General features: G+C 35.5%; 1 protein-coding gene and 1 long non-coding RNA gene across 2 annotated transcripts; both read right to left on the reverse strand.

Moving 5' to 3' along the window:
- Positions 1 to 674: 674 nt before the first annotated feature.
- LOC132616665 (polyubiquitin-like) lies at positions 675 to 2949 on the reverse strand. The gene is made up of 2 exons (XM_060331235.1): positions 2829 to 2949; positions 675 to 2253 (listed from the first exon to the last, which is right to left on the reverse strand). Exons 1-2 carry the CDS (start codon positions 2928 to 2930, stop codon positions 880 to 882), a joined length of 1476 nt encoding a protein of 491 aa, XP_060187218.1. The 5' UTR covers positions 2931 to 2949; the 3' UTR covers positions 675 to 879.
- Positions 2950 to 11254: 8305 nt separating this feature from the next.
- LOC132616542 (uncharacterized) lies at positions 11255 to 13041 on the reverse strand. The gene is made up of 3 exons (XR_009573248.1): positions 12882 to 13041; positions 12484 to 12540; positions 11255 to 11541 (listed from the first exon to the last, which is right to left on the reverse strand). It is a non-coding gene; the product is annotated as an uncharacterized LOC132616542 (long non-coding RNA).
- Positions 13042 to 17510: the final 4469 nt, after the last annotated feature.

Consider the following 17510-nt stretch of genomic DNA (forward strand, 5'->3'; position numbering starts at 1 on the left):
CGCAAAAGGTTAGGATAGATGAACAATCCAAAGGTGTCCCTGATAACAGAGATTATGTTAGACAGTTAAACTAGTTAGATCCGCTGTTAAAACATTTATTAGGTAAAATTTTGAGAACGGAAGATTGACATTACATAAAATGTGTAAATGTGTTGTTGCCTTGCCCCTCTCAACAAATTTTGAGAACGTAAGAATTGACATTCATATAAAATGTGTGGACGTGTAGTTGCCTTGCCCCTCTCAACCTAGTGGTGTGTACATTCGCATGGTCCAGATTCAAATTTTATGATTCATCAACGACATCCAAGTCCAGATTATTTGACATGTAACAATTGCAGTTCGTGCTCAGATTCTTGGTCCAGATGCAATATATTTTGCTTCAAGAACCTCCATCCAAATCCAGATTACTTGACATGTAAAACTGATTATTATCGAAACAGCCTGTGGCTGTCATTGGTAGTTGTTGCAATAGAAATGTTAATTATGTTCCTCTTGGTATTATACTATGTCCGAAAAAAATCAAGCTTCGGAGCCTAGCAAATTTATCGAAGTGCAGCCTTACAGCATTTCTCCATATCAAAATTAAGAACTCTCATAACCATATTAATCAAGGTGAATGTTGTCATCAATAGCATAAGCTGTGTAATGAACGAAGAAAACATCATGAACTGCCATTAGAAAGAACACATCATCCTAATGCCTTCATACCAAAGGCATTAGGATAAAATTCACTTTTATTCACAAACCAGAAACATTAGAAAAAAAACAGGAGCAAAATACGAACATATAGTGCAGATGACCATTCGAGGCCATCATACAATCACAACCACCGCGGGTAACACACAGACACAGCAAGACAGACAACACAACAGAGGCAATTTAAAAACCACCACGGAGACGGAGGACAAGGTGCAGGGTAGACTCCTTCTGAATGTTGTAGTCCGCCAGGGTACGGCCATCTTCCAACTGCTTTCCTGCAAAGATAAGCCTCTGCTGGTCTGGTGGAATACCCTCCTTATCCTGAATCTTAGCCTTAACATTATCAATAGTGTCAGAGCTCTCCACCTCCAAGGTGATGGTCTTGCCAGTCAAGGTCTTAACAAAGATCTGCATTCCTCCCCTAAGCCTCAACACCAAGTGAAGAGTCGACTCCTTCTGAATGTTGTAGTCTGCAAGAGTCCTTCCATCCTCGAGCTGCTTGCCAGCAAAAATCAACCTCTGCTGGTCTGGTGGAATACCCTCCTTGTCCTGGATCTTAGCCTTGACATTGTCGATGGTGTCGGAGCTTTCCACCTCAAGGGTGATGGTCTTTCCAGTGAGGGTCTTGACGAAGATCTGCATACCACCACGAAGACGAAGCACCAAGTGAAGAGTCGACTCCTTTTGGATGTTGTAATCAGCAAGGGTACGGCCATCCTCCAATTGCTTTCCAGCAAAGATCAACCTCTGCTGGTCTGGTGGGATTCCCTCCTTGTCCTGGATCTTAGCCTTCACATTGTCGATGGTGTCGGAGCTTTCCACCTCAAGGGTGATGGTCTTTCCGGTGAGGGTCTTGACGAAGATCTGCATACCACCACGGAGACGTAGCACCAAATGAAGGGTGGATTCCTTCTGGATGTTGTAGTCGGCTAAGGTACGGCCATCCTCAAGCTGTTTCCCGGCGAAGATCAACCTTTGCTGATCTGGTGGGATACCTTCCTTGTCCTGGATCTTGGCCTTGACGTTGTCAATGGTGTCGGAGCTTTCAACCTCCAAGGTGATAGTCTTGCCGGTGAGGGTCTTAACGAAGATTTGCATACCACCACGTAGACGAAGCACCAAATGCAGGGTGGATTCCTTCTGGATGTTGTAGTCAGCTAGAGTACGGCCGTCCTCAAGCTGTTTCCCGGCAAAGATCAGCCTTTGCTGATCTGGTGGGATACCTTCCTTGTCCTGGATCTTGGCCTTGACGTTGTCAATGGTGTCGGAGCTTTCAACCTCCAAGGTGATAGTCTTGCCGGTGAGGGTCTTAACGAAGATTTGCATACCACCACGTAGACGAAGCACCAAATGCAGGGTGGATTCCTTCTGGATGTTGTAATCAGCTAAAGTACGGCCGTCCTCAAGCTGCTTTCCGGCAAAGATGAGCCTTTGTTGATCCGGGGGGATTCCTTCCTTGTCCTGGATCTTAGCTTTAACGTTGTCGATTGTATCGGAACTCTCCACCTCGAGAGTGATGGTCTTTCCGGTTAGGGTTTTCACGAAGATCTGCATCTGTAAATATACAAAACAACCACCAAACAGCAATCAGAACAACCAAATCTAAAATACTTAGGGCTTTTTCAGCTTTGACATACAAATAGCTGATTCATGAAACCTCAAATTTTAGGGATTTTTCACTTTTAACCTAAATAGCTGATTCGAGAATCAAAAAGTCCTCAAAATTTTAGAGCCTTTTCAGCCTTAACCTAAATTAGCTTATTCGAGAATCAAAACAACTGAAAAAGAAAAAAAAAACACAATTTTTAGGGCTTTTTCAAGCTTTGGCATACAAATAGTTGATTCGAGAATCTGAACAACGAAACCTCAAATTTTAGGGCCTTTCCAATTTTAAACTAAATAGCCGATTCGAGAATTACGGCTTTTACAGCCTTAACCTACCTAAATTAGCCGATTCGAAAATCAAAACAAATCAATTTAAGGATTTTTCAGCTTATTAACCTAAAAATAAATAGTTGATTCGAGAAATCATCCCAAAAAAAAAAACTCAAATCTTAGGGATATTTCAGCATTCCTAAATATATCTGATTCGAGAATCAAAACCTAAGAAATTGATGAAAAAATCTAACCTTGAGAGAGAAATTTGAAGGCGATTTGAGAGAAATATTATTAGAAGAGAAATGAGATAAAAGATGGAGAAATAAGGCAATAGAAAGCCTCATTTTATACATGCTATGGCCGACTATAGAGGAAACCGCTTCGTGGGGTTAACCTATTACCTGACGACACGTGTTAGAATTACGTGTAGTGCACCAAAACAACACGCTAAAGCAACCCTTTCTCGTCCTTTTCCTTTGTGTGGTGGGAAAAGATTACGAGCGTGAGAGGTTGATATTTCCAACGCTCCTTTTGGAAAAAGCTAGAAAAGTGGAGGTCATGTCATTATTTTATGGGTAGTAAATTATTAATTTTTATTTTATTAAATTTAAATTAGTAATTTTATTCCGACTCAATTTATGACATCATTTGACTAATCACCACGTTTTAAAAAAAAAATTGTAATTTGTAATCCAAAATAAGTTTTAAATATTTCTTGCGTTCGTAAATTCATCTCATAAAATTAAGTTATTTATAAATAAAAAAATTGACATTCCTTTTTAAAAAGATTAAAAAAAAAGTGTGTCGCGTTAATTGAGACGGAGGGAGTATTATTTTTCATCTTAGGTTCCAAACCTGTTTTGAAGCTCGATAAATATAAACTCGTATAGCAAAACTTATTTTGTTACTAGAGAAGACTTCATGTTAAAAGGTTATCCAACCTTAAATATATCATAAGAAGACAACTACGTAATTATTTGTAACAAAAATTATCTCAATTTTACCTTCTTTTAATTTGATTTTATTTAAGTATCACAAAATTCATTAAATATTTTGATTTCTTTCGAGTGCCTTTTTGGTTACAACTACTTACTTTCGTTATTCTTAAGTAAAAAAAAAATATGAAAACAATCGTTACAAGAAAATAAGTAAATGATTTTGTGTGTAAATAAAAGTGGAGACTGCATTTTGTACTCTAGCTTTTATATTTATAAAATTATTAGATATAAGAAATACAATAAAATAATCTATGCAAATAATGAATTGTTTCTTTGTATCCGTCGTTTTCGTTGTAAAAAAATCGAATTGCTAACTATTCAATTTTGGAATATATAATTGACCAAAACCTTGTGTCATTCTCATCAACAAAATTAACGTAAATATTATTAACTTTATGCTGAAATTATCTTGTTTAAGTTGGATTAATAGGAATAGCATGGTAAATTAAAAATTAAGTGCACCCAAGGTTTTGATTTAGCAGTAATAAAGTAAGCTAAGAATTGTGAGTTTCTAATTCAAATTTTAATAGTAAATAAAGTGAGCTGAGAATTATGAGTTTCTAATTCAAATTTTAGTGAAAGCAAATATATTTGGCAATCTTTTTTATGTATTCTAACATCACAATTATTTTTAAAAAAAATGATCAACTTCTTTTTGATATAATATAGTACAATCAAGTCTTTGTATAACAATTATTCTCTAGTAAACTTCAACAAGCTAATCATATTATAACAGTGAAAATTTACATAGATTTCCTAATATTATGTGTTTACTACATCACTAAAGAATTATTTAAACAAATAATGTAGTTATAAAGAGGTTTGAGAGGAAGAAAAAGAGGAACTGCTTTGGGTATGCTTCTGGAAAAATCGGAGCTTGCTGTCACGCTCTTGGTGGTGCATCTCTGTATAAAGTTAATCAATGATTAGCTCCTTTTCCTTTTTAATTTTTTTTATTCGAAATATTCTTTCCTTCTTTTTCCTTTTTAAAGCACTTCTACTAAAGTAAAGTAGAGTAATATAATAATAAGTAAAATAATTTAGCACTTCCTCTATTTAAAATGATTAGATTAGTTGAACCACAATTTTAATGATTTTTGTTTTTGAGTGAACGGTGTTTTAGGTGCAAATGGCTTCTTCGTGGAAAAATCAATTGGAGCGTTACGTTGAAAGCCGGCATAATTGACCTCATCTTCAAAAACAGGGGCCCTTATCCATCCACTTGCCACTTGGTTTTGTTTAATTTTTCTTTTCTGTCAACTACCCTAATTTGGTTTTACTTGATTAAGATGTTTAATCGACCTGCGTTATTTTGTGTATAAAATAAAAAATTAAGATTTTTTTTTTGGTCAAGTGGTGCTTTTCTAGAAAAATTAGACGACACTTTGGATTATAGTGTATCTATGCGTATGTAATTGTGTTTGGGTAGTGATAATATATATATATTTTATATTGCTAATAAATATATATAAGTTTGCACTGTTTTTATGCATATATATATATATATATACTGTGTTCAAAACACGATTAATATAACATTGTAGTTTGTGCTCCGTATTCAAAACTTTATTAAATTAGTGTTTGCTACGAATACAAAGTTGGCAAAAATTTATTAATACTTTTTAAAAGAGGAGACTTGTTTGTTTAAAAAAAAAATTATTTTCCTCTCCTTGAGATAATTTCATGTTATATTAACCTAATTATATTGGTGGATTACTCATGAATTAAGCAAGATCCTATGACTCCAAAGCTATTAACAAATAAGAGGAAACAATACAAGTCAGAGATCGATAGATATGCCTTCATGAAATATACAACCTGGTCATTTTGTTGGATCACTCATAATCATATCAAATCACCGTAACAAATCAAGACATACGTGTCATTTATTTTCCCGTTACTTCAAATAAATAACAAGTGAGGAGCTTCCCCAGTCTTTCATTTTTCTTGAGCGGATTGCCCTTATTTTGGGGTGATCTTTAATTTTTGCCCCTCAAATTGATGGTCTTTAATTTTTATCCTTCGCATGTTCTGGATTCGAACTCCAGCTTAATGACAAAAAAAGAATTTCGCAAGGTAGAGCTTTGGATTCGCAAGATAGAATTTTGCCTTCAAAACTCTACCTTAAGACAGAATTTTGCCTTAAGGCAGAGTTTTGAAGGCAAAACTGCAAAAGTCTACCTTCAAAATTCTGCCTTAAGTTGTGCCAAAGCTTCGTTGTATTCATGATTACGAATCATATTTATTTCTATGTTGTGGAGGTGTTGCTCCCAAATTTTTGGCTATCTCCTCTCTGCCTTTTACCCTTGGAAAATGTTGATGTAGATGTCCTAAAATTTTTGTACCTAAAAAAACATCGACTACTGATTCAAGAATTTCAAAGTTGCTCCATTGGTCTTTAAGTAGTTGGCCTAAATTTATTCATGTTGAGATATTACCTCTTTAAATGGACTGGACGGGGCAAGTTTTTGGAGCCTTCCATAAAATTCTGCCTTAAGGCAGAGTTTGAAACTCTGCTTGCGAATCCAAACTCTACCTTGCGAAATTTTTAAAATTTTTAACTGAGCGGGGGTTCGAACCCGAAACCAAAGAATTCTAACGAACGGCAAAAATTAAAGACCACCCCAAAATAAGGGCATTCTTGCAAATTGCCCCCAGTAGTTTCTACCCTCTGGGCTTATTACGATGGTAGCTAGAACTGTCAATATGGGCTTGGCCCGCGAGGCCAGCCCAACCCAACTCCTTATTTAAGTAGGGTTGGGCTAAGATTTCTTTGGCCTATACACGAGTGAGGCCTAAAAGCCCAGCCTCTCGTGTCCCACCGACCTCAAGGGTTGGGCTGAGGCTAGCCCTTGAGGCCAGAAAAGAATAATAAATTAATTAATTTTTAAAAAATATAAGTAAATTAAACAAAAGTAAAAAGTAATGAGAAAAAGAATGTACTTACTACTAGGTAATAATTAGAAACTAGAGTAATATTTTATAGTCTTAGAATTTATATTATGTTTAATTTCTTTGGAACATGATCTGAACTAGTGATTAAAAATAATAATTTATATTTGTTCTATTGAATTTTTTCTTCTATGATATGGATTTGCGCAAGAATTGGGTGGTAGAAGATTTTATTTCATATTGCAAAAGTTTCATATTCAAATTGTACCAAAAATCACTTAGAAAATGTTATTTCGGAAGATGAAAAGACTTAAAGGGTCAGCCCGTCCTAGCCTATTTAATTCTTTGACCCTTTAGGGCTGGATTGGGTTGGGCTGGGCCAGCCCATTTTGACATCTCTAATGGTAGCCCATGTTTATAGGCTCGATTGTCCAGCCCATCAATTGAAGTGGGTGGTGGAATCATTTAATTGCACGGTTTACCTTCTAATGGGTTGGTCTTTAATTTTGTCCCTTCAAAATCATGCCTCGGTGCTTAAGTTTCTTAAGGGCGCGGGCCATAACTTGTGAGATATTATGAGGCGAGAATATGAATTTATGACTAACTAAAACATTATTTGTCATGAAGGCCAAAAATTAAAGACCAACACATAATAGGGATAAAAGTGCAAATGACCCCGGTGGAATTGGAGAAAGGCCTTTTAATCCATTCGACCCGGAAACTTGTGAAATTCCCAATCTTTAGAATTTATATTGTCCTAATTTAATAGTTGTGCGAAAATGTTTTTTTTTTTAAGTTGAAGGAAAAAAAACCGACTAAATTACTCTTAAGTTGAGAGGAAGAGATGGTAATGTGATATCGACAACTATGGCCAGGGGCGGAGTTACAGTGTAACTGGGGGGTTCGGCCGAACCCAGTAACTTTTGCGTAGACCCTATATTTGTACTAGAAAATCTAGGAAGTTTATATATTTATTTGCATCCGAACCCACATACAAATGCAAGCTGATGATTTAGTGGTTTGAGGCGTGGCTTGTAAGGCCCTTTGTTTCCCCGAGATGTGGGTTCGAGACCCACATGTTTCATTTTTTACGCTAGTTCCTATTTTGCAATATATATGCTCTCTTTTTTAAACAATAAAATAATATAGCTCACTCATGTATTAGTTTTTCCCTAGGCTTAACTCGTAAGCTTTTTTTTTCTTTTTCCAATGTGTAGGTTTTTTTTTTTAAAAAAAAAAACATAAAATTAATAATTGAAAAAAATCAATAAAGCAACGTCTGCTCTAAAAAAAAACATCTGACTGTTTAATATATTTATTTCAATATATTAATTACCAGTACTTGTTCATTAGTTTGGCGGTTGTTATACATTAACTTGAGGTCATTGTGCTGTCTTAAAATTCCGAACCCCCAAATCTCAAATCCTGGCTCCGCCTCTGACTATGACATACTAGTAAGGGAAAATAGGTGTGATGTTACTGTTGGATTACTCCTAATCATACTTGATCGTTATGATTTTTTAAGTTGGAAACAAAGAAAAGAAAATATATTTTAAAATTGTGTCATACAACATATGTTATGTTCTATTCATCCTAGTTGTCATGTTGAATTGCTCACCAACCATACCTGATCATTACGATATCAAAACTACAAAAATTAGAAAAACAGTACATTTCAAAATGTCTCATGCAAAACATGTTACGCTATGTTCAACCTAGTTGATCGTCATGATCTCAAAACTACAACCAAAGAAATATGTGGCATGCAAATCATGTCAAACAAATAACTCCATGCTACGTTCAACGTAGTTATCCTGTTGAATTACTCATAAATCATACCAATACACACAAAGAATGGAAAAAATAACGTATTTTATGTATCACGAGTGAAATAGATGTATTTAGAAAAATTTCCATGTATAGGAATGAAATAAAATTATTTAAAAATTATATTTTAGATATTATGAGTGAAATACTATAAAAAAAATATAGAGAAAAGAAATATTTCAGAAATGCGTACAAATCATGACAAATCTGTATAATGCCATATTATATTTAACATAGTTATCTTGTTGGATTACTCACAAATATGTATGATCCTATCATTCCAAAGCTATAAACAAATAAGAGGAAAATAATACAAGTCATGAATGACTTCATGAAATATACAACATATAGTTCATTTATTTTCCCGATAAATTAAATAACAAGCGAGAAACTTCCCCAGTAATTTGACGAAATTGCGTTGTTAGCTCTCCAAATGGGCTGGTCTTATTTGTCCTTCAAATGGGCTGGTCTTTAATTTTTATCCTTCAAGATCCAAACTTATGCTTGGCGAGGCATAAATTTTTTAGGGTATGACATAACTTATTGGAAATTATTAGGCAAAAATATAAAATAACGCAAAAATTAAAGAACATCACAAAGTGTGGACAAAAGTGCAAATGACCCCAGTAATTGCTATCCTCTGGGCTTACTGAGATTCTTAAGGGCAATTCTGCGAATTGCCCTTCTTTTGGGGTGGTCTTTAAATTTTGCCCCTCATATTTGAAATCTTTAAGTTTTGCCCTTCGGCTAAATCCAATGGGTTCCAGGTTCGAACCCCCACACAGTCAAAATTAAAAAAAAAAAATCGCAAAGCAGAGTTTAAATTCGCTATGCCCCCACCGGCATACACTTGTGAAGGAATTACCAAAGTTATGCTGGACCCGGCATACTTGTGCCTTATGGGCAGACTTGGCATAAGTATGCCGGGTCCGGCATAACTTTGATAATTCCTTCACAAGTTTATGCCGGATCCGGCATAAAAGTTTGCCCATTAAAAGTATGCCCCCAATGGCATAAACTTGTTAAGGAATTACCAAACTTATGCCGGTCCCGGCATACTTATGCCTTATGGGCAGACTTGGCATAAGTATGTCGGGTCCGACATAACTTTGGTAATTCCTTCACAAGTTTATGCCTGATCCGGCATAAAAGTTTGCCCATTAAAAGTATGCCCCCACCGGATGAGGGTACCTAGGAAGAATTTCATTGTCCTCCTTCCAATATTATTACAGAACTAAAAGGCTTCATGGTAAAAACTTTGTGCGTGGCCTCTTCCACTCATCGTCATGCAAATGCTGTCAACAATTATCATAGTGTTAATACTCATGAAAAACTAGGCTTAGATATAATGGAAAAAAATCACGACAACTACTCTTTTCTAACAATATCCCATAATATATTAACAAGAGCAGTTATAATATATCCAATACAGGAAATGTAGCAAAGAAAGTCTTTAGGCCACATTGACACAAAAACCACTTGAATTTTAATAGAGCATTTTGATGTCACTAAAAATCTGTAAAAAGTTGACATGAGATCTCAAAGTTATGCCGGACCCGGCATAAACTTATGAAGGAATTACCAAAGTTATGCCGGACCCGGCATACTTATGCCAAGTCTGCCCATACGGCATAAGTATGTCGGGTCCGACATAACTTTGGTAATTCCTTCATAAGTTTATGTCGGGTCCGGCATACACGCGACCCAAACCTTGCCTTGCGGTTTTCTTTTTTAATTTATGCTTGAGCGGGGGTTCAAACTCAGAACCTCATGATTTCTGCGTGAACGCTCAGTGTTGCAATGCGAAGGGCAAAAATTAAAGACCAGCAATATGAGGAGCATAATTTAAAGACCACAAATATGAGGGGCAAAATTTAAAGACCACCCCAAAAGAAGGGAATTCCGCGCAAAAAAATGGATTCTTAATCATAATGGTAGCCCATGTTTATAGACTTGATTGTCCAGCCCATCACTTGAAGCTATTTGCACGATAGTCCTTGTTCAGGGGTGGCCTTTAATTTTTGTCTCTCAAATTGTTGGTCTTTAATTTTTTCCCTTATCCAAAAACTTCGAGGTTCTGGGTTCAAACTCCGGCTCAGTAAAAAAAAAAATAATAAGGCAGAATTTCGTAGTAAAATTAGGTCTATTAGAGCAAAAATTAGGCCTTTTGTAAAATTCTAGCAATGGTAAAAAAAAAAAAAAGTCTTGCAAAATTTCGCAAGACAAAAGTTTGCCTTAAGGCAGAGATTTGAAGTCTTGCCTTGCGATTTTTTTTTTAACTGAACAGGGTTCGAACCCAGAACCTCAAATATTTTTTGTCACTTTTTTAAGCGAAAGACAAAATTAAAGACCAACAATTTGAGGGACAAAAAATTAAAGACTACCGCCTTATGAAGGTCAATCTGTGCAAAAAAAAAAAAAAAAAAAGAAGAAGAAGTGGACGGTGGAATTGGAGAAAGGGCCTTTCGACCATTAGACTCGGAAACTTGTAAAAATCTCATTCCTTATGGTATGATAGTAATAATGATATAACAAACGATTGAAGATTAATTGATATTGATTAATTTTTCACTCTTTGCCTTCATGTTCTCTTTGTCACTGCTTAATCATTTGTGTCTTAAAAGTGATTCTGTGCACGCAATTATTGTGTTGGTGAATTATATGATTTAAAATATTATCACGTACGACTCAATAAAATTGATGGGATAAAAATAAAATAAAATAAGAGGCTTAAACTTATTTCACAAAATTTATATATTAATGAGATAAAAGACTAACTATTTGATCTATGAATCAAACAAATGAGACAAAGTGTCACGCCCCGAACCATGGCCTGGACGTAACACGACACTCGGTGCCTGACTACATGTGACCGAGCGAACCACATGACTTGCTAAATCATCATGATGCATAACATAAGCGGGATATAACGTGAATGCATGATGAGCCTTTGTAAAACGTAATAATTCATAATACTTAATAAAGTACTTGTTTAAAACATGAGTGAGCCAAAATGGCTATACGACTCCAATTGTCTGACATGACATAACTGACTTGTCTAGTCTATGAAACCTCTATCATGAGTCTGATTGGAATACATACTTACTGGGACAAGGCCCCCAGCATACCTCAGATGCATAACTAATCATAAACAACAATTAACTAAACCCCGAATGAGATGGGGCTCACCAATAAGATGGTACGTGCAGATCCTAATGAGCAGAGGCGTCGTCCTGTAAGTTTGTACCTGCATCGTGAAATGCAGGCCCCCGGGCAATAAAAGGGGACGTCAGCACATTGAATGTACTGGTATGTAAAGCAACCGAAATAAATAACATGGGACAGGGAATAACATGATAAGAACTGAAACTGAAAACCTGGACATGAACATGAACATGAGCATGAGTACATATGTATATATATAACATTAGTAAAAACATGATAAGTAGGGAGAGTAATAACTTATAACCGATCCATGGTCTGGTGCTTGCGTCCCGCCAGCAGAACACTCAGTCTTTGCCAGGGAACATGAGATTTGGTAAAATATGAAAGGATCCAGTCATTATGAGAGATCGTCCGGGACATGGGTGGAGCGATCCTCATCTTACGGTGGCTACGTAGTTTCAGGCTATCTGAAGCCCTCCTCGGTAATTAATGCAACTCCCAAAACATGAACATGTAAAATAGTGGCACTTGCTGCCCATGGTATATCATGAATCATAACTTGCTTGTACATAGTGTTCATGAATCATAATTTGCTTGTACATGGTTTTCATGAATCTTAACTTGCTTGTATAGTTTCATAAGATAACTTGTCATAGTCTTACAAAACATGTTTTTGGTTCATGAGCAAATAACAATAATTCGAAACCATATATATATATATACTTGTCTTGAAAACATACTTGTAACATGCCGGATGAAATCATAAAGTTTCATATAAACATAATGAGAACGCATGAGGAAGAATTCATGATTCATGGATTTAGCTAGGATTCCTAATAACCGTAATGGAAGATTAGGAATACAATAACGAATATAGATACAAAATTCATGTACATAAATACATAATTACGGGCTACCAATATGTTGGGTTTAATGCCCTAGGATTTGAACTTCATGGATTTTACGAAACGGATCATGGGGAAGAACGTAGAGATTCCCACATATGGATGGAAGTTCTACATACCTTAACTTCCCGCTTTTGAGCTTATCACAATGTTCTTCAACCCCCTTCAACTTCAATCTATAGCAATACAAGTCATAGGGATTCTATATTAGCAACAATATCCATGTTTTGTTCATCTAAGCATTTTATCAAACACTTAGTGGGCATGAAGCTCTATAACCCTCATTAATGGTGTTTTCTTCACCAAATCCCCATTCTTTTACTTCTAGTCATTTCTACAATCCCAATTAGATGCAATTAACATCATTCTTCATCACCCATATGAATACAACAATCCCAAGTCAACAATCCAACAATTCTAGCATAGTTCATATAATCATCTTCAACAAACCCAATTATTATTCTCCCAAGAATTCATCAATTCACAATTATAAGTGATTAGGGAGTAGAAATATTACCTTTTGGGTAGTCACCACGAAATCAACACCCCCAAGTCCGATCTTTAGCTTAAAATGACGACAACAACTTGTACTACACTTTATCCTTCATGAGCTTCGGGATTCAGGGCCTTAAACTTGGTTGATTCTCTACTTTCTCTCTCTAGCTCTCCTCTCTCTCACTTTCTCTCTCTAAAAATCTGAAATTTGTGAATATGGAGGCTGCTAGGGTTTTTATTTTCTTTATATACCAATGGGAAAATGGGTTGACCCAACTTGAAAACGGGTTGGGACCTTTCTGTCTTAAAACGTCCATATCTCCCTATCCCGATGTTGCCTGTGAACCCACGACCTATGGTTGGAAAGGTATTTCAATTATCTACAACTTTCGTTCTTTGAGTTTTCCCAAATTCTCAACTTACGATGGGGTTATGGCCTCCCGAAGTCAGGTGACCCGAAACTCAACTGCGGACCAAAACACGCCCATGTTACGGTCCCGTAACACAAGGGACGGACCGTAACGTGGCGTCGTACCTTGTCGAAAATTTCCAGAAAGTTTCCGGAAATTCTCCCTGTGTTACGGTACACTGTTACGGTCCGTAACACAAGGTACGGCCCGTAACACAAGGGACGGACCGTATCCTGGGATCGTATCGTGAATGAAATTTCCAGTGAGGTTCTGGAAATTTCGTCTGTGTTACGGCTCACTGTTACGGCCCGTAACACGAGTTACGGTCCGTAACGTCACCGTAACGCAGACGACTTTTCCAGCGAACAGGCTTCACTCAAATGGGCATAACTCTTTGCACAGATGTCCGTTTAATCCTCATAATATACCGTTGGAAAGCTATTCAATAGGGCTACAACTTTCATCAAGGAGGTTCTTCCAGATTCGAAATGGATCAAGGAGTTATCGCTGCCCGAAATAAGCCTATCAACCATTTTTGCAAACGCTCAAACCTACAGTGTTTTCACTAGACTTCTAATGATATGAGCTTAAACTTAGTTCCAAGATGCGGGGTGTTACACAAAGAGAAAAAACTAATTCAAGAAAATTGATTTGAAATTGAAAGTGAAATTGTTAGAAATTCAAAAAAGAAATAAATGCACTTAAAGAGAAAAAAATCAAAATTGAATGAGGTACATGTAATAGTAATTAATGAGAGGTGGAAATTCATGTAATTTAATCACTCATTCAAACAGTTTCAACCAAAATCCGAAAACGCATAAAATCATAAATTTTAAATCTATTACTAATGACAGTTATGTACGTTATATGTTATATAAAGCGATGCTAAAGCAATAGCTTCAATGGCGAATACCTTGGCACAGACCATGAATATCACCACTGAAATTGCTGGAAATTTGCCAGAAAAAATTATCGAAATCCTGCTCGAAATCATAAATTTTTAGAAGACAAAAAAAGACAAAGATAAGATTATTCGACAAATTCACTCTAGTCGTTGCATTTGTTAAGAGAATATGGATAGATCGACTCTTTTTCCTTCGGTTTGTTCACCTGAGATGTTGTAATTCCTTACTAGAGCCAGATCTTGTGCTTTCATCATTTTTCAGAATCCGTGGTTGGAAAATATGAAATAAGAGAAAGAAAGACGCTAAAAGAGTCTATTTTCTATTAGAAAACACCTAGAAGAATTCATCCTTTGGATTTACAAAATCTATTGAAAAGCCAATTGACTCCCTAAAATGTAATGATGGATTCTTCTAGTATTTCAATAGAAAATAGAATCTTTCAACTTTTTTAATTCTCTTGTTTCATTTTTCTCAATCATTGATTGATTCTGGTAAGGAACTATAATAACCTAGATCAAAAGACAGAAGGAAAATGAGCCGATCTATTGACATTCTCATGATCAAGCTTGAAGATTGGAGACTAGAAAAATGAGTTTGTTGAATAATTTTATGTCTTTCTTTTTTGTCTTTCTAATTTTATGTGTTTTACTCATTCATAATGTTGTTATGGTGACTAGTAGCTAAAATATTCTGGGGAGTGGCCCCTTTTTGTGACACTATAAGTCACAATATTGATAAGCATTTATGGACGATATGAATGAATGCCCCTTCCTTTTGTAAATTTTGAGCATGTCCTTTCATTTGGAAAAAAATCCAGTCCAGTACCATTGCCTCAAGTAATGTTTTATGGCTTATCAGATACATGTCACGTGGATCATAAAATAATTTGTGATTATGATTTATTTCAAATCTTACATTTAACATAAGAACTAAAAATGGTAAAAGTAATATTAACAGCAGGAGGCTAAAGAAAGCTATCAAAGGAATGTGCTCAGGCTCGGAAGATCCTTCTTTCGTACTCAAGAGTGGCCCTATTGAGTAAGAAATGTGAAATTTCTACAAAAAAAGAAAAAGAAGGGAAAGCCGATTCTAAGTTGCCATTAAAATGTGAAGTTTTACAAAATTTTCTTCTAATAAGGTTTTAATGAGGCACATTATGTACCGATGAACAGTTGCACAACGGGAATTATTGTGAATACACTAAATTATGGAAGTTCATGGCCATGAGAATTATTCACTTTTTTATCCGATTTTTTTTTTCACTTTTTTCAAAAGTTAGTGTTTGGCCATAAAAATTTCAAATACAATTTCAAGTTGTATTTAAAATTTGAAAAATAACCAAAACTTGTTTTTCGCTTGTTTCACTTTTCCATTTTATGTTTTGGACCGTTACTTTTGTTTTTTTGTATTCAATTTTTATGAAGATGAATCTCAAAGTGTTTATTTTTACAGCTATTTTATAAAAGTTCTTCAAAGTGTTTATTTCTACAACTACTTGATTTAGTTCTAGTTGGGTTTGTCCGGAGTACAAGTGCAAGGTGGGGTTAATGGACGGTGTTTACTCACTGGTTATATTTATTAATTGTTTTGAGTGGTGTTGCTAGTTTTTAGAAATTGAGGGTATAAATCATATTACATGTTTTAAAAAGTATATTTCAACAACCAAATATTATTGAGTTAAGGAGTCAAAAACACACCTCAAGTATTATTTCTTTTTTGTGTTTCATACTTGAATTATCAGGTGTGAGAGTTTCCTACCTAAACTATCACCAACTAGTTAGCAAAATACATCTCAACTATTAGTTGTTCACTTTTCCTATTAATAGTTGAGGTGTGTTTTGCTAACTAGTTGGTGATAGTTTAGGTAGAAAACTCTCACACGTGATAATTCAAGTATGAAACATACAAAAAAAAAAAATGATATTTGAGGTGTGTTTTTGACCCTTAGCTCAATATTATTTGCAAAAATTATTGCCAAACAGAACTTCAACTCCAAAGGTTTTTTTTTTGTTTTTTTTATTTTTTAATTTCTATAGCCAATCGCCTAGTAATAGTCCCACAACTTCATGGAGAAGCTTTACAAGTAGCTTCCTGAAGAAGCCTACAAGCACTTTGCAGGCAGCTTCTGCTCTTCTATAAGTAAGAAGCTAACTTAGTCTACTTTTCAAGAAGAAAAAGTTTGAATAGATATGAGATCTCTCTACCCCTCTCTTGAGATATTTTTTCTCTACATCTTGGTAGCTTGTGTTTATTTCTTACTATAGTATTGTATAACAAGAGATTGTATTTTTTAAAATTCATGATTCAGAAATATGAACCAAGAGAAAGAAAGAAGTGAACAAAGCCAATTCTCTATCAAAAAAATCTAGAGGAATCCACCATTTGGTTTTAGAGAAAATAGGCTTTGTTCAGCTTCTTTCTTGTTTCTTGGTTCATTATTCACTATTATGGATTCTGAAAATGATTGTCGCGGATGTTTACCCCGAATTTCGGTAACAATTGAATTTATAAGAGAGATATATGATATGTGGATGATTTTTAATCTATTATTCGGTTGATATGAAATTGATATAGACTTATTTGTAATAATATATATAGATATGTGAGTTTTCGCCTATAATAAATATATTGATATTGGTGATTGAGCTAAGTATATATATGGCGTTATATTGTATTGAGTGGATGAACAAGCCAAAGTATATTTTAAATCCGGATTAAAATGAGAGGGAGAGAGAGAGCTTAAATATATTTTGCTATTACAATGTTCTAGATCTCAAAAGCCAACCCCTAAAAGTAGGGAAATGTCTTTTATTTATAGATTTGTCTCATGGGCCTTGAATACAATACAAAGCCATTTAAAATAAAGAAACCCTAAAAGGATAAGGTAGTACCGTACGGTCTAATACCCGTACGATTTTCAGTACAAAATGACAGAACGTCTTGACGCGTGGCAGCACCGCAACTGGTAAACTGGACTAACGGCCACGATAAGCTCGGACATGGAGAAACCGGACTAACGGCCACGTAAACTTGATTTGGAGAAATCAGACCAACGGCCACGTTGAGTTCGGTTCGGTGACGCCGGATCAACGGATACACTTCTCTCATCTCGGGTCAGCCACCTTCAGTGCAAATCTCCCCCGGTCTGAAGAAAAGACCGAACATACTCGTGTTTATTTGGCCCTATCCTCGGCCCCCGATCTCACCGGTCTTGCATATACCCAGTTTTGACCATATACAGCGGACAAGTTCGGAGACTAGAAGAGTGAGATTGTTGAATAATATCTTGTGAATACGTATTACGTTTATGATGATTTGATTGTTTATCATTCCACA

Source organism: Lycium barbarum, chromosome 11 (assembly GCF_019175385.1).
Source record: "Lycium barbarum isolate Lr01 chromosome 11, ASM1917538v2, whole genome shotgun sequence".
NCBI classification, from domain to species: domain Eukaryota; kingdom Viridiplantae; phylum Streptophyta; class Magnoliopsida; order Solanales; family Solanaceae; genus Lycium; species Lycium barbarum.

Bases quoted from the DNA above. Each gene is read 5' to 3' on its own strand.
- LOC132616665 (XM_060331235.1), bottom strand. From the start codon at position 2,930: ATGTATAAAATGAGGCTTTCTATTGCCTTATTTCTCCATCTTTTATCT. The intron at 2,254-2,828 runs GTTAGATTTTTT...GTATATTTACAG, and splicing joins CTTCAAATTTCTCTCTCAAG to ATGCAGATCTTCGTGAAAAC.